At 47.0% G+C, this 27913-nt stretch overlaps 2 protein-coding genes across 4 annotated transcripts; one reads left to right on the top strand and one right to left on the bottom strand.

Annotated features, from left to right (window-relative positions):
• Window positions 1–5912: 5912 nt before the first annotated feature.
• On the top strand, window positions 5913–14568 carry PPP1CA (protein phosphatase 1 catalytic subunit alpha). The gene is made up of 7 exons (XM_044438408.1): window positions 5913–6165; window positions 10214–10345; window positions 10547–10777; window positions 10991–11095; window positions 12058–12281; window positions 12579–12713; window positions 14178–14568. The coding sequence occupies exons 1-7, from the start codon at window positions 6111–6113 to the stop codon at window positions 14286–14288; spliced, it is 993 nt and encodes a 330-aa protein (XP_044294343.1). The 5' UTR covers window positions 5913–6110; the 3' UTR covers window positions 14289–14568.
• Window positions 14569–16655: 2087 nt separating this feature from the next.
• On the bottom strand, window positions 16656–27509 carry RAD9A (RAD9 checkpoint clamp component A). Of its 3 annotated transcripts, none has more exons than XM_044438438.1 (12): window positions 27414–27509; window positions 25382–25553; window positions 24714–24784; window positions 24033–24173; window positions 21856–21970; window positions 20214–20313; window positions 19615–19724; window positions 19301–19407; window positions 19152–19216; window positions 18690–18788; window positions 17983–18178; window positions 16656–17132 (listed from the first exon to the last, which is right to left on the bottom strand). In XM_044438438.1, the coding sequence occupies exons 2-12, from the start codon at window positions 25413–25415 to the stop codon at window positions 17034–17036; spliced, it is 1137 nt and encodes a 378-aa protein (XP_044294373.1). In that variant the 5' UTR covers window positions 25416–25553; window positions 27414–27509; the 3' UTR covers window positions 16656–17033. The 3 variants fall into 3 exon arrangements, with proteins under 3 accessions (XP_044294373.1, XP_044294374.1, XP_044294372.1); XM_044438439.1 differs by lacking the exon at window positions 27414–27509 and adding an exon at window positions 27127–27341 and having other exon boundaries at window positions 17983–18175; XM_044438437.1 differs by lacking the exon at window positions 27414–27509 and adding an exon at window positions 27127–27335.
• Between the last annotated feature and the right edge of the window lie 404 nt (window positions 27510–27913).

Below are 27913 nucleotides of genomic sequence, written 5' to 3'. Positions count from 1 at the left end.
AAATTATACAAGGTGTGGAGAGAGTGGAGAAGGAGAGATTTTTCTCCTAGTCTCATAATACTAAAATCCAAGGGGATCGTTCCATGAGCTGTTTGGTGAGAGATTCAGGACACATAAAAGGAAGGCCTTCTTTTACCTCCCCACTTTTTATTATTTTTTTGACAGAAAAAACCATACATACAAAACTTCACAACAATTATATCTGGTTATAATATAACATAACCAGAACACAATAATTAAGAAAAGAATAGATGATAGAGTGCACCCACCACCCCGGAGACCAGTACTACCACCATTCACATACTATATCAATTAATAATATACTTCAATTATACCCATATCCCCTCCAGAAATTCATATAATCTTGATTGGGTTTACAGCCTTTGCCTTCTATCAGTACTGCTTTTACAAAATCTTCCCAAATTTCTTTATATTTGCTTTCAGTAACCCTTTTAAAATTTTTATTCCTGTCGTCAGTTTTTCATTAATTACCATATTCCATATTTCTTTTATATATTTTATTAAAATTTTTAAACTAACACTAAAAAAATCAAACATCACAAACATTAACATTGGATTCACTGGGTCAGCCTTCTACTACATATTTTTTAACATTCTAATATCAAATTCCAGTTAGTTTATCATAGTTTGAAAAACATCTCTAAATTTACGCCAAGTCCCGTTTCTCCAGCCAATTATAAAAAGAGTCCCAAGTTCGATAGAAATCAGTATCCTCTTTCTCCTTCAACGATAAAGTCAGTCTATCCATTTCTGCACAGTCCAAGATCTTTCTTAGAATCAATCCATCGGTGGGCAGCTCCTCACTTTTCCAATACTGAGCAAATGCAATCCTCGCCGCTGTAATTAGATGCAACATCAAATAGATTTCCTGTCTGTTAACATCTTCCGGTATAATGCCTAACAAGAAAACTTCGGGTTTAAAAGCAAAGGGTTTTTGTAATATTTCCTCCATCCGTCTATGTATTTTAATCCAGTACTTTTTTGCGTTGTCACAAGTCCACCACATATGATAAAAAGTCCCCACTTTATGTTTATATCTCCAACATCTATTTGACATATTTGGAAACATCTTAGCTAGTTGACTTGGTGACAAATACCATCTATAGAACATCTTATAAAGAAAACTTATATAAAAAGTTGCTAAAGTTACATTAATATTTCTTTCCCATAGTTTTTGCCACTTTTCTAGTTCAACATTAAATCCAAAGTTTTGTGCCCATTTTATCATAGTTTCCTTAACCTGTTCTCCTTCCATTTTCCCGTCAAGTAAAAAATCATATAGTCTTTTAATAATTTTCTCATCTGTTTTAAGCATCACTTGATCAAATTGTTAGGTCTCTATAGAACCCCCATGTTTTACAATCCTTAGCATACCTTGATTGCATCTGCACCTTATACCACCAGGAAATATTAAGCCCCTGTTCTTGTATTTCTTGCTCCAGTTTCAGGCCACCATCCTTATCCAGAATATCGCCATATCTTATGATCTTTTCAAAGTTCAATACATTTGGATATACAAAAGCTTCCATAGGTGAAACCCATCTTGGTAACTTATTATACAGTTTTAGCTTTAGTTTTTCCCACACTGACATTAAAGATCTTCTAATAAAATGACTCAGACATGACCCATGTGACTTAGCTTTTTCATACCACATATAAGCATGTCATCCCATCTGCAAGTCATGACCTTCAAGATACAAAATTCTCTTATTTTGTGATGTTACCCATTCTTTTAGCCAAGTTGATAATACAACATCCAGATACAGACGCTTGTACAGACGCTTGATAATACAGCATCCAATCAGGAAGACCAAAACCTCCATTTCTTTTAGCTTCCTGAAGCATTTTTAATTTAATCCTTGTTTTTTTTCTCCAGATAAATCTCAAGATATGAAAGTTTAAGTCATCAAATAATTTTTTATCAATTTTTATGGGAATCATTTGAAACAAAAACAAAAGTTTAGGTAATATATTCATTTTAACAAGAGCTATTCTTCCCATCAAAGATAATTGTAAATTGGCCCATTTTTCCAAAAAGCCTTTAATATCCTTCAATAATTTATCATAATTGTCTTCTTTCAAGGTAGTACATTTAGCTGTAAGATAGATTCCCAAGTATTTAACCTTTTTAACAAACCATATTCCATAATTCATTATACCATTCATGCCTTCGCAAAACCCAATTCTGTTTCCAATATTTAACTATCACTAGCCTAACTGCCATTATCCTACTTACAATCCTTCCTTACCTTCATTTATATCTTGTTTTTCTATCAACAGTAATAGCACCATTCTCAGTGACATTTCTAAATCTGTATCTAAAATTCCTCCAATTTCCTTAAATACCATAATCCAAATCTTTTGTATATTTTCACAATCCGGTCTGGTCGAACTGTGGAATGGAGAGATGACCAGGGCTGCGGACATGATCGCTCCTAAGCGTCCTCTCCCACCGGGCAGAGTCCGCTCTTCCCCTTGGTATACACCTGAATTGTGGGCGATGAAGCAGGTTGGGAGACGGCTAGAGCGTAGGTGGAGGAAATCACGGGATGAATCTGACCGAACACACTTGAGAGCCCACTATCGGGCCTATGCTGTGGCGGTGAAGGCGGTGAAAAAGAAGTTTTTTTCCGCTTCCATTGCCTCCTCACAATGCCGTCCGGCGGAGCTTTTTCGAGTGGTGCAAGGCCTGGTTCGCCTGGGTCCTAAGGAAGATCCGATGCCACCCTCAAAGGCCCGCTGTGACGACTTTGCCAGGCATTTCAGGGAGAAAATCGCTCAGAATCGTCACAAGCTGGACTCCACTAATGAATCAGAGGTCTCTGAGGAGTTGCCAATGCTACCGTCTGGTCCAAAATTATTGGAGGAATTTCAATTATTGCGGCCCAATGATGTGGACAAGGTGCTTGGAAGAGTACGTCCCACCACTTGCCTATTGGATCCTTGCCCATCTTGGTTAATAAATAACTCCAAGCATGGGATTGGGACCTGGATCTTGGAAGTGGTTAACGCTTCTCTGAGGGAGGGGCGAGTGCCTGCCCCTTTAAAGGAGGCGGTAATACGACCGGTCCTGAAGAAAGCGTCACTGGATCCAGAGATGGCCACTAACTATAGACCTGTGGCCAACATCCCGTTTCTGGGCGAGGTGTTGGAGCGAGTGGTGGCGGGACAACTCCAAGCACTCTTGGATGAAACTGATTATCTGGATCCTTTTCAATCCGGCTTCAGACCCGGGTACAGTACTGAATCTGCCTTGGTCGCCCTGTACGACGACCTGTGCAGGGAGAAGGACAGGGGGAGTACATCCCTGTTGGTTCTTCTGGACCTCTCGGCGGCTTTCGATACCATCGACCATGGTATCCTTCTGGATAGACTTGCGGGATTGGGGGTTGGAGGCACTGCTTTGCAGTGGTTCCGCTCCTATCTCAACGGTCGATTCCAGAAGGTAGTGCTGGGGGACCATGTCTCTACGTCATGGCAGCTATGCCATGGAGTACCACAGGGCTCCATTCTATCCCCTCTGCTATTTAACATCTATATGAAACTGCTGGGAGAGGTCATCAGGAGGTGTGGGCTGCGGAATCATCAATACGCTGATGATACCCAGCTTTACCTCTCATTCTCCACTAATCCAGGTGAGGCAGTGGCTGTGCTGAACCGGTGCTTGGCCGAGGTAAGGGAATGGATGAGGGCCAATAAACTGAAACTCAACCCAGACAAGACGGAGGTCCTGTTGGTTGGTGGATTGGGTTTCGGAGAGGGTGGATTTGACCTGGTCCTGAATGGTGCAACACTCCCTCTTAGGGATAAGGTCCGCAGCCTAGGAGTACTCCTCAACCCGGAGCTTTCTTTGGAAGCTCAGGTGACAGCGGTGGCGAGGAACGCCTTCCTTCAGCTTCGGCTGATTAATCAGCTGTGCCCCTACCTGGAGTACGACTGCCTGGCGACGGTGACACACGCGCTGGTGACTTCCCGCCTAGACTTCTGTAACGCGCTTTACGTGGGGCTTCCCTGAAGACAGTCTGAACACTTCAATTGGTGCAAAATAGAGCTGCCAGGTTGCTGACGGGGATGGGGCGTTATGCTCACATGACTCCAGTCCTCCATCAGCTTCACTGGCTTCCCATTGAAGCCCGGGCCCAATTCAAGGTGTTGATTATGACCTATAAAGCCCTAAATGGCTTGGGTCCTGGCTACCTGAACAAGCGCTTATGTCCGTATATGCCCGACCGCCCTTTGAGATCTGCGGGAGAGTCCCTTCTCCGGGAACCCTCCATGAAAGAAATTAGGAGAGTAAGTACCCGGAGGAGGGCTTTCTCTGCGGTGGCACCCAACCTATGGAATTCACTCCCCAAAGAGGTCCGCCTGGCACCGTCGTTACTGGTTTTTCGGCGCCAGGTAAAGACCTTTTTATTTAAACATCATTTCAATTGTTAAAACATATGATCTGGCCAGGGCAACTTCTTCTTCCTTCTCTTTCTCCTCCTATATTTTTATTTTATACTGATAATTTTAATTTTATATTTGTAAATCAATGTATTTTTTGTATTTTTGTATTTAATGGTAATTTATTATGTACTATTGTATTTCAATGTATTTTATCATGTTGTAAGCCGCCCCGAGGTTTCGGCAAGGGGTGGCATAGAAATGTTATAATAATAATAATCCCACCACATGTTTATAAGTTCCAATCTCTTTACATCTCCAACATATATTAGAGTATTTATCATCAATTTGATTTAACTTAACTGGTGCTAAATACCATCTCCATATCACCTTGTATCAATGCTCTTTAATTCTAAAGGGAAGGCCTTCTTTATGCAGTATATTATAAAGTATGGAACTTGCTTTCAGTTTGGATGGCTTTAAAGGGGATTGGACAAATTCGTGGAGGGGCGAGTCAGGACATCATTGGTTAAGTTCTGATAGCTATTTGCTACCTCCAGGATGAGAAGCCGGGTGCCTTGCATTCATGCCCTGCTTGTGGGTTTCCTGTGGGCAGCTGGTTGGCCAGGGTGAATATAATGCTGAACCAGGTGGGCCCTTGCACAGCAGGACTTATGTTCTAATGAAAACTATACTTGCCACCCTTGATGCCACAGGTTCCATGTCAGTTCCTAAATGAACACATTCCTTCTATTTAGAAGCTTTGTAACATGTGATACAGCAGCCCTGAGAGAGTGGAGAGGAGAAAGCCTAATGAATAACTATGAGTGTCTCATCCCCACCCCACACCGTCCTGTCCCTTCCCCTCGGCAGTGTACATTGTTTCAGCTAGTTGTTATCCCTGGAATTGGGGAAAAGAACATGGGTAGTATTTTAGTATTAGAGTCCCATGAAAAGCGGCTTGGAGAAGCCAAATGCAAAAGCCCGATTTCTACTTTGGTGGGTTGATATCCTATTTTAGTGGTGTGCTGCATCAGTGTTTGGATTTGGAAAGAAGTATTGTCCCTTCATCCATAATTTTCACCAGATAAACATTGGGGATAAAGGCACTGGGCTTGCAGAATCGTCTTCAGGAAATGAAGCATTCTAAAACCTTTGGACCTGTTAGCATTATAAGTCTTGCCTATAGACTGCACCTGGGGAGGGGCAGCATTGGGGGCGTCTTGGATCGCTACTTCACCCCAAATTACAGCTCGTTCCTATGCATATTGAGGAAGGAAAAAAGTCCCACAACTGCCAGCATCCCCCGGTTTGGGGAATGTTCGGAGTTGCAAGCTTTTCCCGGTCTCATGCGCAGAGGAGCGCATGCTGAAGGAAGCGGGAGCGACCACAGCTCCCGGAGCCCTTCCGCGCTCTCCTCCCCCTTTGCTGGGAGAGGCCAAGGCTGGCTGGCGCAATCGCAGGAGATCTCGCGTTCCGCGGCCCGTGTTGATCCCTCCAGCCTGCAGGTGGTGGTGGCGGCTGCGGCCGAGGCCCTGCGCGCTCGTGGCTTCCTCTGCTGCTCGCTGTCTTTGGCGGAGGCGTCTCGGCAAGCAGGCGAAGGAAGAGAGCCGGCCCTGCCTCCGCCGCCCGCTTGTTAGGACCACCGAGCAGGCCGGGAGGAACCCAGGCGGCCGCAGCTTCCTCTCCCGAAGAGTGCCGCCATGTCGGACGGCGAGAAGCTCAATTTGGATTCCATTATCGGGCGCCTCCTGGAAGGTGAGCGGCTGGGGCTGGGCGTGGGACGGCAGCGCCTCTGCGTTGCCGGCGGGGATCGGGGCGCCGCTTTGGACTTCCCAGTGCTCCGGGGAAGGCGCGCTCGGGGGGCTGCCTGCCTGCCGGCCTTCCTGCCTGCCGCTCTCCCCTCCTCCCCTCCCCGCGCTGGAATGCGCCGCAGCGCCCCCGCTCGCTCCGCTGCTCCAGCTCCGGCGCAAAGCGCTCCTGGCGTGCGGGAGTTTTTCCGGTTGGCGGCATGGGCTTGACGCCCCCGCCTGGGACTGGAGGGCGAGATGATGAGCCGTGCGATGCGTGGGCTCCATGCTATGCATTTCCCACCCCCTTCTCTTGCTTACGGCATGTTCTGAAGCTACTGGACGCGGATTAAGTAGCCCTAGAAACTCTTCCCCCTCGAGTCGCCCTCTGCAGTCGAGGTGATTACAAGGGGTGAAGAGACACGAGAGAAGCAGCGCTTCGGCTCCTCTGTAGCACTGATCGTGTTAGGACGGTGGAGCCGCTGGAAAGATTGTAATTGAAGTCCGGTTTTAATGTCTGAGGCCTCCGCTCCACCCTATCTTGGCAGACTCGCCGGGGCTTAACGCTACGTTTTCCGCTGCCGCAAAATCAGCGTGCGTTTCCTAACATAGCTCTCTTGGGAAGTCCGGATGAGGGTCGGGATGATAGGACCCGAAGTGGGGGATCGCCAGGAAAGAGGTCGGAGACGGGGCAAAGAGGGGGAGACGGCTTCCTGAGAAGGGTGTGCCGGAGCCCGTAGGATTTCCGCCAGCAAGAGCTAATTAGCTTTGAGAAGAGCGTTGCTTGATCCGCAGCCTTCCCCAGTGTGGTGGCCTCCAAAAGGGTGGACTACCCCTCCCATCATCTGTAGCTGTGCTGGGGGGTTTAGCCCAACGCAGGAGGAGAGCGCCAGGTTGGCGAAGGCTAGGCCCGCCTAAGGATAATGACCGTCGCGCCTTGGAGGCCAATAGGCAGACCGTTTCTTCCCGAGACCAGAAACTGAGTTGCCCTGCCCGGGCGACCGAGGCGCCCGCCCGTCGTTTCTTGGCAGGAGGTCGCCCTCCTCGTGCTTTGGTTGGCCCCCTCGTGGCCTTGGAGCGCAGGTGCTGGCCCGCCCTCGGCGCTGCTGGACGAGCGGGCCGCGCCCAGCGAGCGGGGTCGGGGTCGGGCCGGGCGGCCCGCGTTCCTGGCCCCAGCAGCCGCGCTTGGCCACGGTCACGGGAGCAGAGCACCCCGCCGGGGCTTATTCGCAGGTGGCTGGCGTGCCTGCCTCCTCGGGATCCCCGCTCTTTCAGGAAGGCGGCTAGCCTGAATCGTGCCCTCCGCCTGGGAAACAATTTGCATTTGTAAACATGCGTTTTGTAATCCTTGCAGCCCAAGCTTAATAGAAGGTCGGAAGCGGACCGAGTCCAGCAGCTCGTTGTTTGTGTTTAACAAACCCAGAGAGGGGTGCTCTATCCTGTGTTTGCCTGGGCAGCTTGGGTGCACTTGAGCCCAGCTGAAGGGGTGTGTGTGTCTTGCCTAGATTATCCTCAGTACTTACCTTGTGACATAGTTCTCACTACCCAGATGTTTGTATGCATAGGGTGTCTGAGAGTGGCATAAGTGCAAAGGCTCCAGCTGTTGAGGCCAAGGTCCCTTGATCTGGGTCGGCAATATTTTCCCAGCTCTGCACAGACTTGTGCTTCTGATTTGCCCCAGATTTCTGCCTGATCAACTAATATCAGTCAGAACCAGTGACTCCAAGAAGACTAGCAGTATGTGGACAGCCAGGCATTTGGGATGTGCTTTGGGACAACCATGTAAACAGCTGGTTTCTAGTGATGTGGGTTTTCTGGGAGATTTTGAATTGGAACATTTTCCCTGTGCAAATTAGGGTAATTTGCATTGGGCAGTTTTCATCGGAAAATGTTCCAGTGCTCTAGAGGGTGATCTAACTTAGCATGTTTATTTTACTTGTTTAGTAAGCAAAGCAAAACAAAAGAGCCCATGTTAATGTTTTGTCTCAATGTACTAAAAGTGTTTGGTCTGAAATATTTGAAGGGGAAGGGAGAGCAATCCTCTACATATCTTTTCAGAAATCCATTTAGTTTAATGGGTTTATTCACAAGAAAGCATGTATAGGAAGGCAGCCTTAACATTTACATTTAGACACTCATGCAGACATTTTAACTCAAATACTCGTACACACCTTATTTAAAGACAGTAGTATATTCAGAGCAGCATATCTCCCTTACATCGTTTAAGTTTATGGAAAACCTAAAGGAACCGAAACTGTTGACTTTCATTAGTCTTAGGCCCTTGAAGAACTGTGCATAATATGCTGACACCCAGTTATATATTTTGGCTTTCTTCCACTGAGGTCTTTAGGTCATTTTCAGTTTTGCTGTCACCATTTATTAGGTCCATTTTATTTTGAGACATATCTGTATTTCAATGGCATAACTGTATTCTCTCATCCTTGTTAGACATAATTTACTTAGATTAAATTACAACTTTGAAACTGTCACGCTTGCCCAGTATTGCATTTGCTGTTGGCATGCATTCATTGCCACTAATGAACTTACAAAATGGGCAATTTTCTGTGGGAATATAAAGCCCTGGAACCATTTCCATCCTGCACTGCTGCCTGTTCCAGATTTTTGGAAGATGGCGGTGGGATCTTAGTGATGGCATTACTATCAGTCCTAAGCATTCAAGTCTCCTGTACCAGTGATTTTCAACCTTTCCACGGCTGTGGCCTGACGAAAACAGGAAAACCACCTTGGGGACCGCTGAGGCAGAAACAAAAAGCACCATACACATAATATAATATTCTGTGTATTGGTTTCCAAACACAATACTGAAAAAAAAATTCTCCAAAACAACCAGGAACCAAGCAACAAAAAATGACAACAAAAGAACAAAATACCAAAATTGGTGTAGCATGGCTCCCAGCCAGCTCCCACCCAGCCGTCTCTCTCCTCCCTGGCCCCCTTGGCAGTACTGGCGATGCCTACCAAGGAGGAGGTGGTGGAGCACAGCCAGACCCTGTGCCGGTCCATGTGAGCAGGATGCAGCCCCCCATGAACTGGCAGGAAATCTCCCACAGACTGGCGGATGAAAAGCACTGTTCTATACTACCTCTGTCTGTTGATTCAGCTTGCTTCTCTGTGCTGCTTTTACCCCTATGAGCGTGGACAGAGGTGGTGAATATTATAGCAGATGAGATCATATGCTGTGTGTGTGTGTGTGTGTGTGTGTCGGTGTGGCATTGCCTATAGAGAGGGCTTCCACTCTTAAACCTGTAGTACTGGATATGATAAGGTAAACATTCGAACCAGTCCATGGAGGTTGATGGGTCAGAGAATGGCAGGGGAGGACAACCTGTGGTTCTCCAGATGTTGTTCAACTCTTTTCAGGCAGCCAGCATTGCAAATGTCAGAAATGATGTGGGTTAGCTATACATTGAGGTGGCCACAGGATGGTCACCCATTAGATGAACTAGTCTCACCTTCCCCAGCCTGACATCCTGCTATCATCCCCAGCCAGGAGCCATGATGTTGTCCCATAGAGTCCCATGACATTTGCAGGGTGACAGGTTGTCTGGGTTAAACTTTTTTCTGGCTTGCACACAGGTGCCTTGGGAGACTCCGACTTTGCTGTGCACAGACTCTCAGTGGGTTGCTGGCCTTGTGTGTGGTGATGAGTTACACGGGTGCTGTGTAGATGTTGCACTAAAGCGAGTAATGTGAAAGTGCGGTGCAGCACTGAAGCTTTCCATGTGTCACCTGAGTGCTGCCTAGGACTTTACCCCTTGAGGTCTGCAGGGCCTGGGGACCTCTGTGGAGCTGGCCTTGCATGCCCTGGAGGCTGCCTTGGCCGTTTCCAGTCCTGGAGCAGTGGCTTTCCTCTGAGGATGGAAAGGAGGACATGACTTTGGAGAGAGCGCTAAGACTCAAAGGGGAATGTGTCGGGGGAGGTGAGGCTTGGTGGGAATTGACTTTAGGAAGGGCACAATGTTGGAATCATCAGACGGCACCCTTTGGTTTTCCAGTGCAAGGTTCACGCCCAGGCAAGAATGTGCAGCTGACCGAAAATGAGATTCGGGGCCTATGCCTGAAGTCACGAGAAATCTTCCTGAGCCAGCCCATCTTGCTGGAGCTGGAAGCCCCACTCAAAATTTGTGGTAAGTCAGTGCTGTTGTTGCCACCCGTTGCCCCTACCCTGGATGCATGTGTGTACTCCGTAGTCTAGGGTAGGGAATGGAAGGGGCACCTTGGCTGCATTTCACTTAGAAATAAAGGAAGACTGTATTCCGGTGCATTCAAAACTTCTTACACTTCCACTGGCACCTCTTTTCCATTTCCACCCTCCCTTCCCACCCCAGGAGACATCCACGGGCAGTACTATGACTTACTCCGACTCTTTGAGTATGGGGGCTTCCCCCCAGAAAGCAACTACCTCTTCCTGGGTGACTATGTGGACCGGGGGAAGCAGTCGCTGGAGACAATCTGCCTGCTGTTGGCCTATAAGATTAAATACCCTGAGAACTTCTTTCTTCTGCGTGGGAACCATGAGTGTGCAAGCATCAACCGCATCTATGGCTTTTATGACGAATGTGAGTGCAAGACCTAATCTGAGCATGCGAGCAGGACAGAGGGAGGCTTTCAGCATGGGGGAACAGGGCAGTGCTCAGAAAAGGTCAGTGTCTTTTCTGACTGTGCTCGTTCAGCCACTTTCCTACTTCTCTGCCTTGCAGGAATGTGGCTACTTAAACAGTCCTTTCTCCTCCTTCACTTCTCCCTTTCACTCGCTTCTCCCTTTCTCACAGGTAAAAGGCGCTACAACATTAAACTGTGGAAGACCTTCACAGACTGCTTCAACTGCCTGCCTATTGCTGCCATAGTCGACGAGAAGATCTTTTGCTGCCATGGAGGTGGGCAAGCCGCTCCCCCCAAAATAAGACAGGAGGATTGGAGAGAAAGGAGAGCAAGGCTGCTCTTGTTGCTGTGTAAACACACCAAAGCGGTGCTGAGCCTTTCTGATAGGTGACAGTCTGTGTGGGTAACAGGAAAGCTGTAGGCAGTGTCAGCTGCATGCTGGGAAATTGAGTGCCTTCTGCATCTTGAGCTGGTGTGCTTTCTTGGGAGCAGGGTAAAATCTTGGAAAAAAGAATGCAAGTGATTGGGAAGGCCATGCAGAATTCCTTTTGCAAGGATTTGCTCTTTATTGTGGAGTTTTAGGGGAAAGCTCTTCTTGAGCTTTTGTCTTCCAAAGAATATGCTACAAGTCAGTGCTCTTAGGTAGGGGAAGGCAGGGAATGGCCTACTTTGTTTTTTATTAGAATCACAAAGTCCACAAACTTTATCTGAGTTACTACAGATAAGGAATTCTAACATACTCTGCACAGCTAGCCAGCCAATGCAGCTGCATAAAGACTAGGTCCCTGGCAGTCAGTTAATACTCACATTTTTACTGGTGAAGAGCACAGAATCGGAGTGAGAAGTAGAAGGCCAAGCATGGCAGATTTTTTTTTTTTTTTAAAGAACTTGTGATTTTGAAGTCCTGTTTTATAAATGAGAACTATTGTGACTTAGAGAGTTTCAACTTCACCCTGGAGCAGGCAAGTCAGTTCGCATAGGAATACAAATTTGTGGCTGCTGTTAAAATAATTAAGGGCAGAGACACATTACTGATCCTTATACATGATGAAAAGTGTACACCAAGTGAACCAGTGGGGCAGAACTGCAAGCTGGACCCAGGGAGTTGCTGGAAAACATGGAGTGCCAGGGGTGTAAGAGGGGGAACGCATGGACCCCACAGGTATGGGCTACTTGAGAGAAAAGCACATGCAGTGCCTTCCCCGTGGCAATCTAACAATTTCCTCCTGTCTTCCAGGACTCTCTCCTGACCTTCAGTCCATGGAACAGATTCGGCGGATCATGAGGCCCACAGATGTGCCCGATCAGGGACTTCTCTGTGACTTGCTCTGGTCTGATCCTGACAAAGATGTCCAGGGCTGGGGCGAGAATGACCGTGGTGTCTCCTTCACCTTTGGCTCAGAAGTTGTCGCCAAGTTTCTGCACAAACACGATCTGGACTTGATCTGCCGGGCGCATCAGGTTGGGGCACTGAGGAAAGGAAGAGAGTATCCTTGGCAGGGCTAGGAGGGAGGGCTCTTGTGCTGTGGGGGGCAGGGAAGTGGCGGGTTCGGGATGGAGAATCATTCTTCCCACCTAAACGATCCATTTGCCCCACCTGACGCTGGGGTTGGCTGGGAGGAAAACAGTCGCACTGGCCAGCCGTGCAGCGTAGGGGCCTGGAGAAGTGGGAATGCGGTGGGGCATCAGCCTGCTCTGGAGATGTGCATATTGCTCCTATAGTGTCGATCATCTTCCCCATTTCCCTCCCCCCAACAGGTAGTAGAGGACGGATACGAGTTCTTTGCCAAACGGCAGCTGGTTACGCTCTTTTCCGCTCCAAACTACTGCGGCGAGTTTGATAATGCAGGTGCAATGATGAGCGTTGATGAGACCCTCATGTGCTCCTTCCAGGTAAAATCTGTGGGACGCGATAGCCTGTTCCGCTGCCTCTCCTTCTGAATTAGAACTTATATTTTGTCTTTTAATGGTGTGGATGCGGGGAGGCGGTATGAGCCACAGGAGGCAGGCCTCCTTTCTGAAAAGAAAGAGGAGGTCTCTGTCATCCAGTGTCCTATGATAGTCACCAAATGGATGTGCAGGAGCTCGGAAAATGCAAACTCCTTAAAATGGTTTGAAGAAGAGGCTTAAAATCATTCATCCATTAAAATGGTTTTATGTATGTTGAATCACTGTGATTGCAACTTGTGTTCTTGGACATAATTAACTTACGTACCAAAGTAGCCAAGCTTTTGGGTAACAATAACTAATCTCTGAATGTGAAATTTGCTTATACTCTTGCACTGGGAGCTGCCTCCTTTTAATTTTCCAAGTAGTTTTTGCCTAGTGTTCACCTAGATTACTGTCCCATTGCAGTTGAGGCAGGAGCAGTGGGAAAAGCCCACAGAATGGTAGTATCTTTGATCTATGCACATCCCTGCCCTAAATATACTGAAAGGAGAGATGAGGATGGCAAGTACAATTATTCGTGGCTAAGCCTGATTGTGACTGCAAGTGTGCAATGGAATTGCAGTTTTCCCCATGAGATAATTTTAGAGAACTGTAAACTTGACAATGGGTTTGGTTTCTAGCTGAAAGTGCTGCTGACTTGCTGCATGCGTGGAACAATGGGCATTGTAATTGGGGTGAGATGAAGGGGAAGGAGAGAGAATTCCTGGAAGATGTGTGGCCCACTGATATGAGTGCACCTCTATTCCGTGAGGTAGGGCCAGCTGCAGCATTCCCTCCTGCTCGTATTTCTCAGGGAAGCACCGCTGTGCGTGTGCTTTTCATATCCATTGCTGTGCTCACAGGAGAAGACAGGTACATGGCCTTTAGGCATGAGGACAGGTCCCTCTACCTGCCTGTGTTGGCCACTCCAGCTTGGGCAGGAGAAGGAACCCCACTCCAGTTTCCAAACCAACATAGTCATCAAAGCACTAAGAGGAGAGAGGGCGAGAAGTGCTCGGTTTCTTTCTCCCAGCCCAATACCCTCAGCAGTGCGCCATCCTGGCTCTCAGCTTGCAAGGGAGGGAAGGGAGGTTGCCCAGCTGGGCCTTCCTGACAGGGCAGCAGCCCCTCTTGCCTATTCATGTGAGGACAATGGGAGCCTCACTGTTTTTGGGACATGGGTGGGAAATTCAGAGGTGGCCAGTTAGCTTGGGAGAACCTAGTCATACATCCGCCAGGTAATTTCCACAGTACTCCTTTGTGGAAGCTGCATTCCACCAGAGGTGAGGCTGGAGAGGCTGCCCGGCATGCGCAGAAACGTAAATCAGGGTGCCTGAGTTGGCCATGTGCTTTGGCCAAGGTTGTGGGGGGAGAAATTTGGTTCCTCAAAGCATCTAATTCTTTCCTTTCCTTCCTCAAACTGTGCAGATCTTGAAGCCGGCTGACAAGAACAAAGGCAAATACGGCCAGTTCAGTGGCCTGAACCCCGGTGGGCGCCCGGTCACTCCCCCACGCAACTCGGCCAAAGCCAAGAAGTAGCTAGCCCTGCCTGTTCCCCGAGCCTGTAGATGTGGGGCCCAGGCTGTCTTGTGTAGCGGTTACACTGTACAGCGGCTGCCTACCTCCCCAGGGCCCAGCCATGTAATTTTTTAAAAATGTCTGATTAAGAATACCAAAAATTCTGCTCCCCTGCGGTGGGGGATGTCTTTATTTTTGGGGGTATTTTTGACTGACTTTTTTGCCAACTTTGTCCTGATGTATGCTCCCCTTTCCCCCATGGGGGTACTGCATCATTTTGAATAAACATGTAAGATTCTTATCTAGCTGCTTCAGTTTATTGTTCTGGGAAAATAAAAGGGGAAGGGGCAGGTTGCTGAGATTTTTTTTTTTTTAATTACACTTTTCATTGAGGCAATGCATTGGTTCTCTCCCTCCTTTTCTTCAAAGTTTGAGTTTGTGAGGGAGCAAACTGAAGACTTAATTCTTCCCAGTCCTAGGGTGTGTATAAATGCCCTAATTTTGGGTAAAACAAGTGAGATGGCCCAGGGAAGATGCTTCTGTTCTTGCAACTTGATCACTTGTGGGAAACAAGTCTCCCTTGAGAGGTGCAGGTGGTGGGAATGGACCAGTTCCGGGTTAGTATCGTCCCTGCATTTGCTTTGATCAGGCCCTGCAGTGGGAACTCATGCTGAAACGGCGATCCACATCCTGCTTACACTGCCAGTAGACGCAATCCTTTGTTTTTGTCTTATGCCTCAGCAGTCTCTTCCCCAAGGATGGAGAAGTAATTTTTATGGGTTGGCTTTGAAATGGGCTTTCTCTGTAGCAGCAGCGATCATGTGACGGCACTTTGATATGGCTAGCTCTGGCCCCACTGGAGGAGCTGTGCAAAGAATGTAGAACTCCTAATGGGGCAGAAAGCCAGGCTTGTCAACTTACAGGCCATAAACATAATTTTGCACATAAGTACCTGCTCTAATGGGACCAGCAGTGTAACCAGTAAAAAGCATCTCGAAAGAATGTCTTACTACTTCACCTGTGCCTCCGTGTACTATCTTGGTCCATCTTGCCTCTTAAAACCTCTTCACAAGCTCCACCTGGGAACTAGTTCTGTCCTCCCACTTTGACTTCCTTTCCATCCGAGTTCCCTTTTGTTGATGCTACCAGTTACTTGTAAGGTTCTTGCAGGCTGGAACAGCTGCCCTCTCCCATCCTCAGTATAATGCCAAATCCTTTTCTCCAGTGGTTATCATGTATATCTTGAACATCATTTGGCTGCCAGTTTTAATTAAAGAACCAGGTATTAAGACATGCAGTAGCAGCCAGTGGTAAGGTGGGGATATAACTTCCTAGCTGGCATGAGAAATAGGGCTGTATTACATCCCTTAAAGGTCCTTTTAGAAAACACAGCTCTCGGTGGCTGATATTCCTTAAGCCACTGAGATCAACAGTCCTAATTCAGCCTTCGGCCATCTCCCATCAACCATAGCCATCAAGGCCATTAGCTGAGAAAACTGGGAGTTATGCCTTCCAAATGTTTTGGAATACCAGATCGGGGAAAGCTGCTATATGCTATCTCCTTTCATTACAGGGTCATTCTGGAGTTGAGGTGAAAGCTACCCATTTATCTTACTGCAGAGTACTCCTGGCAAGGTTCCTTTAAGGTATCCACCCCAACCCCATGTCGTAAGCCATTTAATGAATCCTAGGCTCCTGCCTCCCCATGTGAATCAATCTGTTGTTGCTTAAGCTCTAGTTAAATCCCAAGGTATGGCACAGTATCGGCAGCTAATAGCTTGTAGGAATTAGCCTTGGTACTGAGCCAAGGCACGCTTGCACAGCTGAACCAAAATGGAAGGCAAAGCACTGGGACCTGTGCACACGGGCTGTAGGCTAAAACTAAGTGCTACCCAAGGACAGATGTTTGGTTACAGGTAGGTGATAGATGCCATGAGATGGCCTTGGATAGCTGCTTGCATTTTCAGGCAGAATGACAGAGTGATGCCCTTAAATGACTTGGTGTGTTCTCTTGACTCAATCTAAAACTGGACATCTGACCTATACTTCTCCACGTAGTGGACAGGCATAACTGTAGGTGGGCAGTCTTCTGGAAGCTGCAGGCCAGGCCACACTTTTCTTAATGATTCCTGTCATGCTCAGGGCTGCATTGCAAACAGCTGACCTAGAAGTAGTTGTGCTCTTTGTTAAATCCTTTGCCAGCTCCTGTGCTTTACTTGCCATGCTACCTTACGGTTTTCTTTCCTCTTTCAGTTCAGTGCCTCTCTGCTTTAGAACTGATGCCAGATCCAGAAAAGAAACCGGTTAAGAGGAGGGGAGAGCTAGCTTAAATGTGTGGGACATAGTAAACAAAGCTGCTCTTACCTACAGCACCAATTCACACCACTGTCAAATATCTAAAAACAGATTTATTAGGACATTGGCACTTCAGGTCTCCCTCTTTGCCAGAAACCTGCTGCAAGAGTGTTCCACCCTCAGCCTTATCTTTGGGAAGAGACGACAAGTGAAATGTCTCGGTCCGGAAGGTCTTAGGTCCTTTCTGCAAAGTGTCTCCAGAATGTTTTTTTCTCCATGATACAAAAGCTGCTTAGTTTACTTAAATGAGTGCTGATAAAGAAAAGTCTTTGCCTGAGTAGGAAATAAGAAGAGACCATACTGGAGCAGGGTGGGAGAGAGCCTATCCGAATAAAATGAAACTGGCTGAAATCTCTCCTTGCCCGTGGTAGGAGCAGAGATGCGCCACGTGCTGATACAGGCGGGTGCACGTCATGAATCTCCCTCGCTGTCTTCTGCCAGCACTTCCTGGCTGCAACAAACTAGGGACTGTGACTGGCTTAGAACTGATCCAAAGAATAAAGAACGGAACTGCAAAAGAACATCAGGGAAAGAAATGTCTTAGAGAATAGCTTACAAAAGATGCTGAAAACTTGCAAAGATGTGACAATTTTGGAAAGTTGCCTCTACAACTTTCCATAGAAATGCCTGAAAAGATGCAGATGGTATTCAAGGTGAGGCATACCACTGTTTGGCTAGTCTCCGTTCCACCCAACCACTCCAAAACTAACACCGTCTCCCCAGTGTACAGTTTCTGCCACACCCTACCCCACACACCCTGCCCACATCCAGCAGGATTTTGCAAGAGTATGATTAACAAAAAGCCTCCCTGCTGCTCTTGGAACATTAGGAAGTAACTAATGGTGTCACTCCAGCTCAAATTAGTCATGGTGTAAGGACCAGTAAAAACCAGGGAATAGGCTAGCTGCAAGGAGCCAAGTCCCGTCCCTTTCACTGAAATTGAGTCACAACCAAATGGGACCAGATTGCAACAATTAAGGGATGCTTCATGCATCACAGTACTAGTAGGTACATATGAAATGTTCAACATGCGCCATCTTGTATGTGACAGCATCAGGGTGCATGCATTTATTTCAATGCAAAAGCATTTTGTCCACTGCACCAGGTTGCAGCCTTGTGCCCGCTGTTTAGTCAGTCTGCTCAGAAATTGTAGCAAACCACCCAGAGAACTCCAGCTATTGGACAGTATGGATGTTAAATACATTAAAATATAAAATAAATGCCCTATCTTCACTCCTTGCACTGTATGTACCTCCCAAGTCACTAAAACTGCAGGGTGGCTGCAAGATAACTGGGGCTGCAACGCCATCATGCAAATTGAGTGTAACGGACTTTCGGCATCAAGGCCATCAGTACGCACCCTTTTTTGTGGCGGTGTGCCAGAGACAGAACCCTGGTGGCCGCTGTCCAACTCCCTTGCGTCCAAGTTGCTGCACCTGGGGAAGGTGGGGCTGGGAGGCCTGTCCGGGCCATCGCACGTGGTTTCCATCGCGATCATGTAAGCATCAATGTCGTCGCTGGTAAAGTCACAGGCAGGAGCCGGGGGCTTGGGGCTGCTGGCATGAGAGAAACAGGAGCAGTTCTGTTGGAGAGCCCCAGAATCCAGCTCTTTGGAAGACACCCCTTTAATTCCAGGAAAAGCCTTTGCTTTGGGGACACAGAATTCAGCCGCTCTAAGGAAGCCTGGGTCTCAAACATCAGAAGTTTCTACACACACACACACACACACACACACACACAACTTTACATTCATAAGGCATTAAAAATGGAACTAATGGCAGAAAATACATAATGTAAAGATGAGGCACTGAGCTGCTGTAAGAGTAACCAAGGTAACTGTAGACCTGCTCAAATGGCAACTCAGCTGAGGGCTAGGGATGAACAAGCAGGGCTGGCCAATGAGAGACAAAATGCCTCATTGGAAATGTTGCCAACAAGAGGGTTAAGCTGCTGTAATGCCAAGCAGAGGTGAGAGTTCCGACCTAATGGCGTTGTCTTTTGGACTCCTCCCCACCCCTTTCTGGCTTCTGTGAGTGCAGAGGCAGAGGCGGGCAGAGCCTGGCTTACCAGTTGTTCATTTGGGAACTGCTGTTTTCCGGCTCTGATAGTGTGGCCAGGACCAGCTGGACTTCCAGCACAGGATCTTCCACAGTGAAGACGGCTGGCCTGCAGCGGAGGAAATCGGTGAAAGCAAAATTCTCAGGAACAAGTCTGGGGGCTAGCAGGGAAACCAAAGAACTATCAGCTCGGGGAAAAAACTTTACTGGCTAGATATCCTACCTTCGCAGTGAAGCATTATAGGAATTCTGGCCACTGGTCATTCACATGCTAGAAAACGAATGAAGGCTGCTCTCAGCAGGAACCCAAAGCAGCTGCGCTGGTTCAGACCAAAGGGCCGTCTAGTCCAGCATCCTATTTGCAGCTGCAGCCAAGCAGAGGACCCTGAGATGGCCATGGAGAGGCCTTGCAGGGAAGGCCCTGCCATCTACTAGCATTTGTGGTGCCTGTCACTCCCCCGTGAAGGCCTACCTGCCTGGGATGTCAAAGTGGATATTAAGGGGAAGATTTGAGGACTCAGCAAAGCTCAGAAGACCCTGGAAAAGAGAGAGATGCTACAGTTCAGGAGGAGCAGAAACCACCCCATCCCTCGTTGCAGCATGGCTGGGGAACACACTCACCCGGAATTCCTTGAGGCAGAATGTGACTTGCGTCTCTTCCTTGACCTGGAAGGCCTGGAATTCATCCTCGCTCAGACACAGCTCTGTCACCATCATCCGGCTAGGCTCTGACATAGAGAGGGGTCAGAAAATACCGCTTCAGACTAGTGCCCACAGTGAGGCACAATTAAAAGGAGAGTAACGGGGACTGCCAAAGAACATTAAAGTCCATAACCTGCTAACCTTCATGCCAGAAATATGCTAGCCACTCCCTGGGCTAAGGGAGTCTGCTTCCTTGACAGGCTTTGGGGAGAGGGTCCCTGTGTACAGCTCACCTGTCTCCTCTTCCAGGTAGCTGCGGAAGCTCACCTTCCCATTGGGGCTAACAGCCAGGGTCACTTCTGCCAGTGTCGCTGGGAAATGCACTACAGCATCTGCTAAGAGCCTGTATTAGACGAAGGAGGGGCAAGGAAAGGAATGAGCGGGAAGCAGATCTCACAGCTGAGCACCCTCAGTTCCCATGGGTATTTACTACTTGTTCCAGTTAAATTACAAAGTTAATTTCTAAGCTTTTAAAAATTAAAATTGTTTTAAATAATATACAAAACATGAACTGCGGACATCAGTATGTCCACATGTCTGCTTTCCATGTTCACCATTTAGTTCTAAACCAGTAGTTCAGGATGGGGTGGGAAGGTGTAACTCTTCTAGTGACACATGCACCAATGCCTGTAAATTACATCGTATCACCTGTTACAACAATCTCTGCAGATGAGCAAGGGAAGCCTCTGGACTGCAACAGATCCTGCTGGGCTGGCATGGCTGCAGCTGCAGCATGGCCTGGCCAGCCTATACATCTCAACCACAGCAGCCTCCATCTGTCCAGCTCCTCCCACCTGTCTTGCAATCCCACCTGACTGAACTGAGGCCTCACCTGGGAGGGGCACGCAGAGCGTGGGCATACTCTTCTGTGTCAAAAACAGCCTGCAATGATTCGCACTCCTGGAATGACAACTCATGGGTCTTGACAACACCTGGAGGAAGAGAAAAAGTCTCAGTGGGAGATCCCTTGGGCATCTGATGCTGAGCCTCACAAAAGACAAAACCAGGGGCCATCTCGTGAACTATAAAGGAGTAGGGGAAAAAAAGATAGCAATGCTTTTCCCAATCTCGAAGCCTGAAATGGGGAAAACTGACATGGGGAAATGAACTTCTCTCATGAGATATTTTATCATTAAAAAGATGTGCAAGATATTTTTCAAAGCACTGTTTGAAAACAGAATCTTTACAATCAGTTCATGCTGCCGCAAATCTTACATCAAATATTGATAAACAGTAACATTAGTGATGGCCCTCACCTGCCTTTGACTGGTTTACTAAACGGGCAACACTCATAGGGCTCTGTGTTGAGAAAGAACGTTCAAATGCTGCAGCATAAAGGCTGCTTTCAAGCGAAGTGGCCTGTCTGGGAGTCTGCCAAACATGCTGCACCTGTTGCGTGTAAGCTTGATTCACACCTTGCTTCTCCTATCTCAGATGCCTCCATCTTTATGTATCCAAGCGAAATAAACTGGTGAACGTTTGAAAACACACATATGACCCAAAGTTAACATGTGGAAATGTTGAAAAACTTGCTCCATTCATTCCAACCTTCCATTTCCTGAAGTCCATGAAGTTTAAAGTGAGCGCTCAAAACCAGCTGCTGTAAGTCTTTCATGCTGATTCATATGAGAGAGAAAAATGTAATACTGGTGTTTTCAAGGGAAGTCGGGCTCCCCTGGATGAAGCACATGTGTGATACAAAGAAATATGTGCTGACATCTGGATTGGTTTGATTTGTGGGAAACTCACAGCAGTTGTGAAGGAGATGCATAAACAGCGCAATGGTTATTCAGATTTTTCCACACGTGTAACATCATGTGGAGAGAGAGCCGGAGATCGCACCTCTATGCTCCATGAGGTCTGAATGCCTGCAGGCTCACTGCTAGGTGGGGGCTTAAAGCAGGTCATGGAGACAGGAGATCTGCAGCATCCAGGTGGCTTTTCCCCCTCAAACCTTCCCCCAGTGCAATGCCAGCATGTAGAGGGGGCTTGCAGGGGACATGATCCCACTGGTGAGCATGAAGTGGGGAGGTAGGCGGAGGTGTAGAACTCTGAGTTGGAGAGAGACCGGCCAACTTTGGTCCTACCTGCCGCCCCAGTCTTTGACCAGTGAGCAGGATTCTGATTTCCTACCAGGAGCTGACTCTTTGTGCTGCAGCCCTCTCTAGCTCAGGACGAATGCCGAGGCAGAGGGGCCCAGGTCTCTCCCACCTGATCTTCACTGGACACTCCCTTCTCCGACTGTATCCTTTCCCTCCAAATGCCTTATTTGGGCCCCACACTCCTAGCTTAGGAATAGCTGCCTGCAGGTTTCCCAAACAGCCAAGAAATCATTGCCCAGGCTGCCTATGACAGACCAAAATCCTGCTCTCAGCGATGCCTTCCAGCACCTCTCCTGACCCCGCAGTGTCTTGCAGCATGCCACCACCCCCTGCCCCCTTCAGGCAGGGCTGCTCCTCGCCCCCAGCACTCACCATACTTGCAGTGCAGCTGAACACGGAAGCGGCAAGCACGGGAACTCAGAGAGATGAGACATTTCTCCACAGTCTTCTCTAGGGAGGGCAGTGAGCGGAACACAGCCAGAAAAGACTGGAGGGCACAAGGAAGAAAAACCATTAGGATTGTGGCCTTCCCCCACCAAAGCAAGGGAACACACTGTGACATAACGGTTAGAGCAGGGGGATTCATCTCTCAGCCTGAGAGCTAAGTACCATTTTGAAGTCAAAAAGCCATCAAATGAATGGGGAAAAGGGGGTGAGGTTAGAGAGTTGAACTGTGCCTGGGGAGACTAAGTGAGAATCCCCATTCAGCCATGAAGGACACTGGGAAATGGTAAGCTGGTCACTGTTTCTCCACCTCATCCAGCTTGCAGGATTGGTGGGATAGAAGGAGAGAACTATGTGTAACACATCCAGGCAGGACACAAATGCAGGGAATAAAAATAATAAATGTGGCCAGAAACACCTGCTCTTCTCTTAAAGAACTGAGCTGAGCTGCCCTGATTCTGGCAGAATTACTTCCAGGAACAGCTGAAACAATGCAGTCTTGAAAGTCAGAATAAAGTTTGCTTTCTTGAACCTTAGCTGAGTAATAAAAGAGAAATGCAGCAATCTTGAATGTGAGTCATAGGTAACTTGGTGTGTGCTTGCTTCTTTCAACAGCGGGATGTGTTTGTCAATCAACAGAAGGCACACCAATTATGAAAAATCAGTTATTTACAAAAGCAACTTATTTCTTGAATGTTCTCCACCCTCCGCGTGTGCACACACTGGAAATCATCCAACAGCTCTTCCACTGCATCATGGGAGCAGTCTGAGTAGCTCGGACCAAATATCCATCTCCTGCAGCTTTCCATTTCCAGCACTGGCTATTCAAATGCAACCAAGAAGCTGGCAGGGAGGTGATAGTTTCTCCATCAATTCTGTCTCTGGCATTTAGTACTCAAGATAAATTGCTTCTGAACCTGAAAGTTTCCTTAGCTGCTGTGGCAAGAAGTTAAAGAAACAACCCATCCTGCACCACCCTAGCAGAACAGAACCTGGGGGTGGGTTGAGGATTTGGGCCCATGAAACCCAAATGTGCTGTTGGTCTCAAGTTGCATACAGGAATTAAGTCTGCCAGAATGTAACTGTATGGCAGAGTACACTGTAAACCCTCAGACCACTATCTGTCTGCTGCTTTACATCAGGAGCGGGCAGGAAATAGATAGGGATATACTAGAAACTAATGTGAAACATTAGATTGGCAGCATTTTCTGACTCTCAACAGTTTTAAGGTAGGTAGGTAAAAGTGAAAGTTCTGCCATAAGCAATGGGCACAAGGTCGGTTTTCTCCTGGACTCCATGTTGTGCAACTGTTTAAGACGGCAATCCTTCACTTGTTTACCTGGGCTCAATGGGCCTCATTTCATTAGCCATGTGTAGGATTGCACTGTGACTGATTGCCTTTGAATGAATCTTTGAACAGCTTCCTGGCCTCTTTGATTAGAATTCCTGACCTACAGTAACTCAAACACAGCCTGTATTTGAACATCCAGTGAATGGGTCTGGGGTGCAGCATATAATTGACTTCACCGCACCAGCCCTTCCCCACAGTCGTGCTCTAGTTTAAAAATCCACAAGGCCAAAGCCTGTCCATTCCAGGTTTATACTAATAGATGAGATGGTCACATTGTGGCTGGATTGTAGCTCTTGAGCTGCTGGTAGGAGAACCACATGCATGAATGTGCTTCCCAGTATTAAAAATATCAAAAGAAACAGCTTAACCTGTCCAAATTCTAACATGCCGATGTTTCCCATGTAGCTTTTTGCAGGTGGAATGGGTAAGGAAGCATTGACAAGTGTGATTGTCACTACCACCTCTATCTAAAAGAATACGATGTTATTTATATTTATATTTTATATTTATTTTATATTGTTAATTTTAAATTGTTATTTTTGTATTTTATTGTATTTTATTGTGTTGTAAGCCGCCCCGAGGCTTCAGCAAGGGGCGGCATAGAAATGTTCTAATAAATAAATAAATAAATAAATAAATAAATAAATTTATGTAGATGAGTTCCATTGTTTATAATTATTTCTACGAGATCCAAGCCAAGTGTGATTCACTTGATGGGAAGTCTTTCTACCGCCCACCTGCAACAGCATCTTACCTTCATGAGCACTTTGCATCGGAAAGCACTTGTGTCTGCATCAGCGCCTGCTTCTCCCGCTTGGTAGTGCTGGAAGAAGAGCGGGGCAAAAAGGAAGCAGGCATAGGCCGAACGCGACGCATTTATTGCACGCAAGGACAACTAGGGAAGCAAAGGACGGCAAAGGTTACCAACTCCATCATCAGCACCAAGCAAGGACATACACACGTGTGCGCTTCGATTTGGTCAAACCCTGCTTTCCAAACACAAAGCTTCACTGACACACAAATGCAGGACAGACCTGAATCATTGGAAAAGCTCCTGGTGCATGTAAAAGCTCGACAACTCAATTTGCTTTGGAACATATCCTGCATCCCAGCCCTGAAGAGCAATCACAGTACCAGGATTGTACCACTGCTCCAATAAAGGGGTCTCCCCTCACTTAGCCACACAGCTAAAGAATCGCTAACAAAGCATCTTCTTTGGAAATTATTATTCAGTGCATAGTGTATGTTCCTAGTTTAGCACATCGGTTCTATGCTGCACTTCTGCAAATGGCTAGAACTCTTTGACCTAGTTTCCCGCACAACCTTTCTTGCAAATTACAACTGTAACACTCTAATTTGATTCTGCTATGGAACATCCCCTTCCAGTCACACACTACATTCTGTTTCCAAAAGCTTTCCCTGCGTCTCGCCTTACCCCTTCCTGAAGTGGCTCAATGTAGATTTCATCCCCAATACGGGACAGCGTGTGCACCGCTTTCCCCAGGGCTACATGAGGGACAGAAGAACATAAAACAAAAAGCTTAAGCATCTTGCAGTGTCTGTTGTTGCACTTTGCACAGGCCAAGGCCGTCCCCCATAGTTCCTCGCTTCTCCTAACAATCACCTCAGTCTACTCTTTAGTCTTAAGCAGCTTTGAAGCCTTTAGTCTTAAGCAGCTTTGCCTTCACAGGCTAAAATGTTATTCCCATGTCACTCTCCAGTAGAGGTATCACAATATTCCTCTAACTACATGAATTCTATTCTCTCTCGCCATTCCAACTCCCTTTCCATCAAGACACCTCTTTTATTACAGAGGCAGAGAACCCCTTTGGCGGAGGTGGGAGGAGAGGGGGCAGAGCCAAATGTGGACTAGGCCATCTCTTCTCTTTCTTTCCGACACCTTTTTTTCCTCTCCCCACTCTGACATTTTCATAATTCTCTCTCTCTGCTCAGCATTTATCAAGAAGGTAGAATCAGCGGGTTTGAATTAGGTCAAGAGCCTCGTGTTGCCCACCCCTGCTTTACAAGATAGGAAGCACCTTTTAGGATACAGCCAGCTCTGCCCATTTATGACTTGCACCCAAATAGTTACTTGTGTCTCACCTTTCACATTGCCCCCAGTAACTATGCACTTCATGCCAAGGGAGAGAAGCCACAAGTTTTCTCCCACACTGGGCAAGGGAATGAAAATTCAGCGATAGTACTCTTCCCCTAGTACTCTGTAGTCAACTCCATTTTGTGATGAAAATAACTCTCTAGGACTTCAGAGTGGATGCTGGAAAGATATAAACATACACAAATATGAAAAATTCAATATTGTTACACGATACCCATTTTTAAGGGTGCCTTTATAGACTGATGATGAACTGTGCTAGTGTTGCCATCACCAGAATGATAGGATGGCAGTCCAGTTAACTAGAAGTTTTGGATCTGTTCCATGCTCTTTCTCCAATGCCAGTTCCTGACTTAGCAGTAGCAAGCAGATCAAAAGGCAGACAATCGCTTTCTGATGTAGAAGTATCGTGAACTCCATAATACATGGAGTTCACAATCCTATTCAATCCTATTCAAGGAGCAGTCCTATTCAAGTTTAGACAGAAAAAAGGACTATAACTCCCAGCATTCCTAAATGTGCACAGGTTTGTGGCGTAAGGGTTCCCCCCCTACATATCCATTTTTAATGGTTACTTGTGTGATAGGGGGCTTTAGATTGTGCTGCTGCTGAACTGTGTGTGTGTGTGGGATGACTCAGTACCATGTTGCAAATGAAATGGTCTCATCTCTAAAGTCACCATTTGCTGCATGGGACGTGTGCTGGTAAAAGCTGCATATATTCTTTGATTTTTAAATACATGGTCCAAATTATATTTTCTCAGAAGTAAGATGAGACCTATAGGCTACTAAATGAATCCAGCACTGCATTCATTGTATATAGACAGACTTTAAAATGCTTATTAATACAGTTACAAATCTGTTAATTGTTAATTATTAATTTTATGCACAATTTGCTATTGTTAGCTGCTCTGGGAATTTCTTTGGCACCTAAAATAAAATGAAATTCATAAGTTTAGAAATTTAAAGATGACTAGGGAAATAATTTGACTGAAATTAATAGCTTACTTCTGAGTAATGTACATAACATTTGGGGGACAGAATTATTCTTTCAAATGTGGGGGACAGAATTATTCTTTCAAATGTGGATGTATCATTGTTTGCTGCTACCTATCACTAATTTATATCCTGCCTCTCAGCTACAAGTCATTCATATTTTTTCAGGCAAGTGGATGGAGGGATGTGAAATCAATGTTTTTTACAAGTATAGGAGTTAAATGTAAAACTTGATTTTGGTGCCAAAAACTTGACAGAAAAATACTGAACAGTAGTTTCCGAAGCCACTTGCTTAGTAAACTTGTTTACAAAGCTTTACTTTTAATTTATTGTATTTTAAATCTGCTCAAAGCAAATGTTTTGTAGGCCCATTACAACAGTTAAAATAAGAAGATACAACACAAGTAGATAAAATATTACAATGCAAAAGCATCTTGCCTCTGAGATGGCAACTACAGGGGAAAAGGAGCAGCTGGACTCCTTAGGTGGCCACATCTGACCATGAAGCCTCCAGTTGTTGACCCTACTCTAACTAGAAAAGCGACCTGTTCCCTGTGCCCTATCAGCAAAGAGACCTTGGTAGCAAATACCGCAGCTATGTGAAATCCTACACGTATCTATTCAGAAATAAACCCCATCAAATCCAATGGAGATTACTCCCAGGTAAATAATTATACTAGAACTGCAGTCAGAGGGAGTGTTTCAATCGAGAAGCTGAACTTGCTACACAGCACACTTACGGGCACAGGAGCCTTTTACAAGGCCAGGCACTGGCAACACGCATCCCTTCCACAAGGCTCCGCTGCCACTCGCCAGGACACTGGTCAACACGCGTCCCAGTAGCGGATTCCATAAATCGGACTGTGGTCGTGGGGGTCCACTCTGAGACGAGCCTCTCCTCCACTTCAGCCCCAGGCAGAAGGCTAGTAAATCCCCCCATTAATAAGACCCGGGTTAAAGGCTCCCACAAAAAGCGAGAGCACCCCATCGCTCCCCGACCCCCCGGGAATATTCCGCTTTCTCTTACCTTCCTCCGAAGTCAAACGCGTGCGCCAAACCCCCATTCTTAGAAGACCCGCCTTCGCCCCAGACGACATTCTCATTGGACAAGGCGCCTATCACTAGCAGGGAATGCAGGTGAGGAAGGATAGACTCAGACTTCATTCGAGGACTTCCGTCTACGTAATCCAATCAGGGTGGAGAAGGGCTATTTATTTGCCTATACAAGCACCACCCCTTCGCTGTTTGGCGTGAGGGATGGCCTGGTTGAGAATCTTCGGATGGCCCCCGCCTCCACCGATTTTCCAGGGGGCGCGTGAGCCGGTCTGGGCCTGCGCGTGCTGAAGCGAGAGTCGATGTTAAGATAGCGGTGCGGCTCCACGGATATTAAGGCTGGGCGGAAGAATTTCTCTTAGAAGGCTGGTTACATACGGGACTTTCTATGGGATTTCCCTCCGTTCTGGCTCAGTGGGATCCTTTTGCCTTCCCACTCCTTGTAACCTGCTTTGCTTAAGTTGAGTAAGGGAC

This window comes from Varanus komodoensis, unplaced genomic scaffold, assembly GCF_004798865.1.
Source record: "Varanus komodoensis strain SLA01 unplaced genomic scaffold, ASM479886v1 scaffold32, whole genome shotgun sequence".
Taxonomy (NCBI): domain Eukaryota; kingdom Metazoa; phylum Chordata; class Lepidosauria; order Squamata; family Varanidae; genus Varanus; species Varanus komodoensis.
The sequence above is the reverse complement of the archived record's forward strand: the minus strand, read 5'-3'. Positions and strand labels throughout refer to the sequence as shown.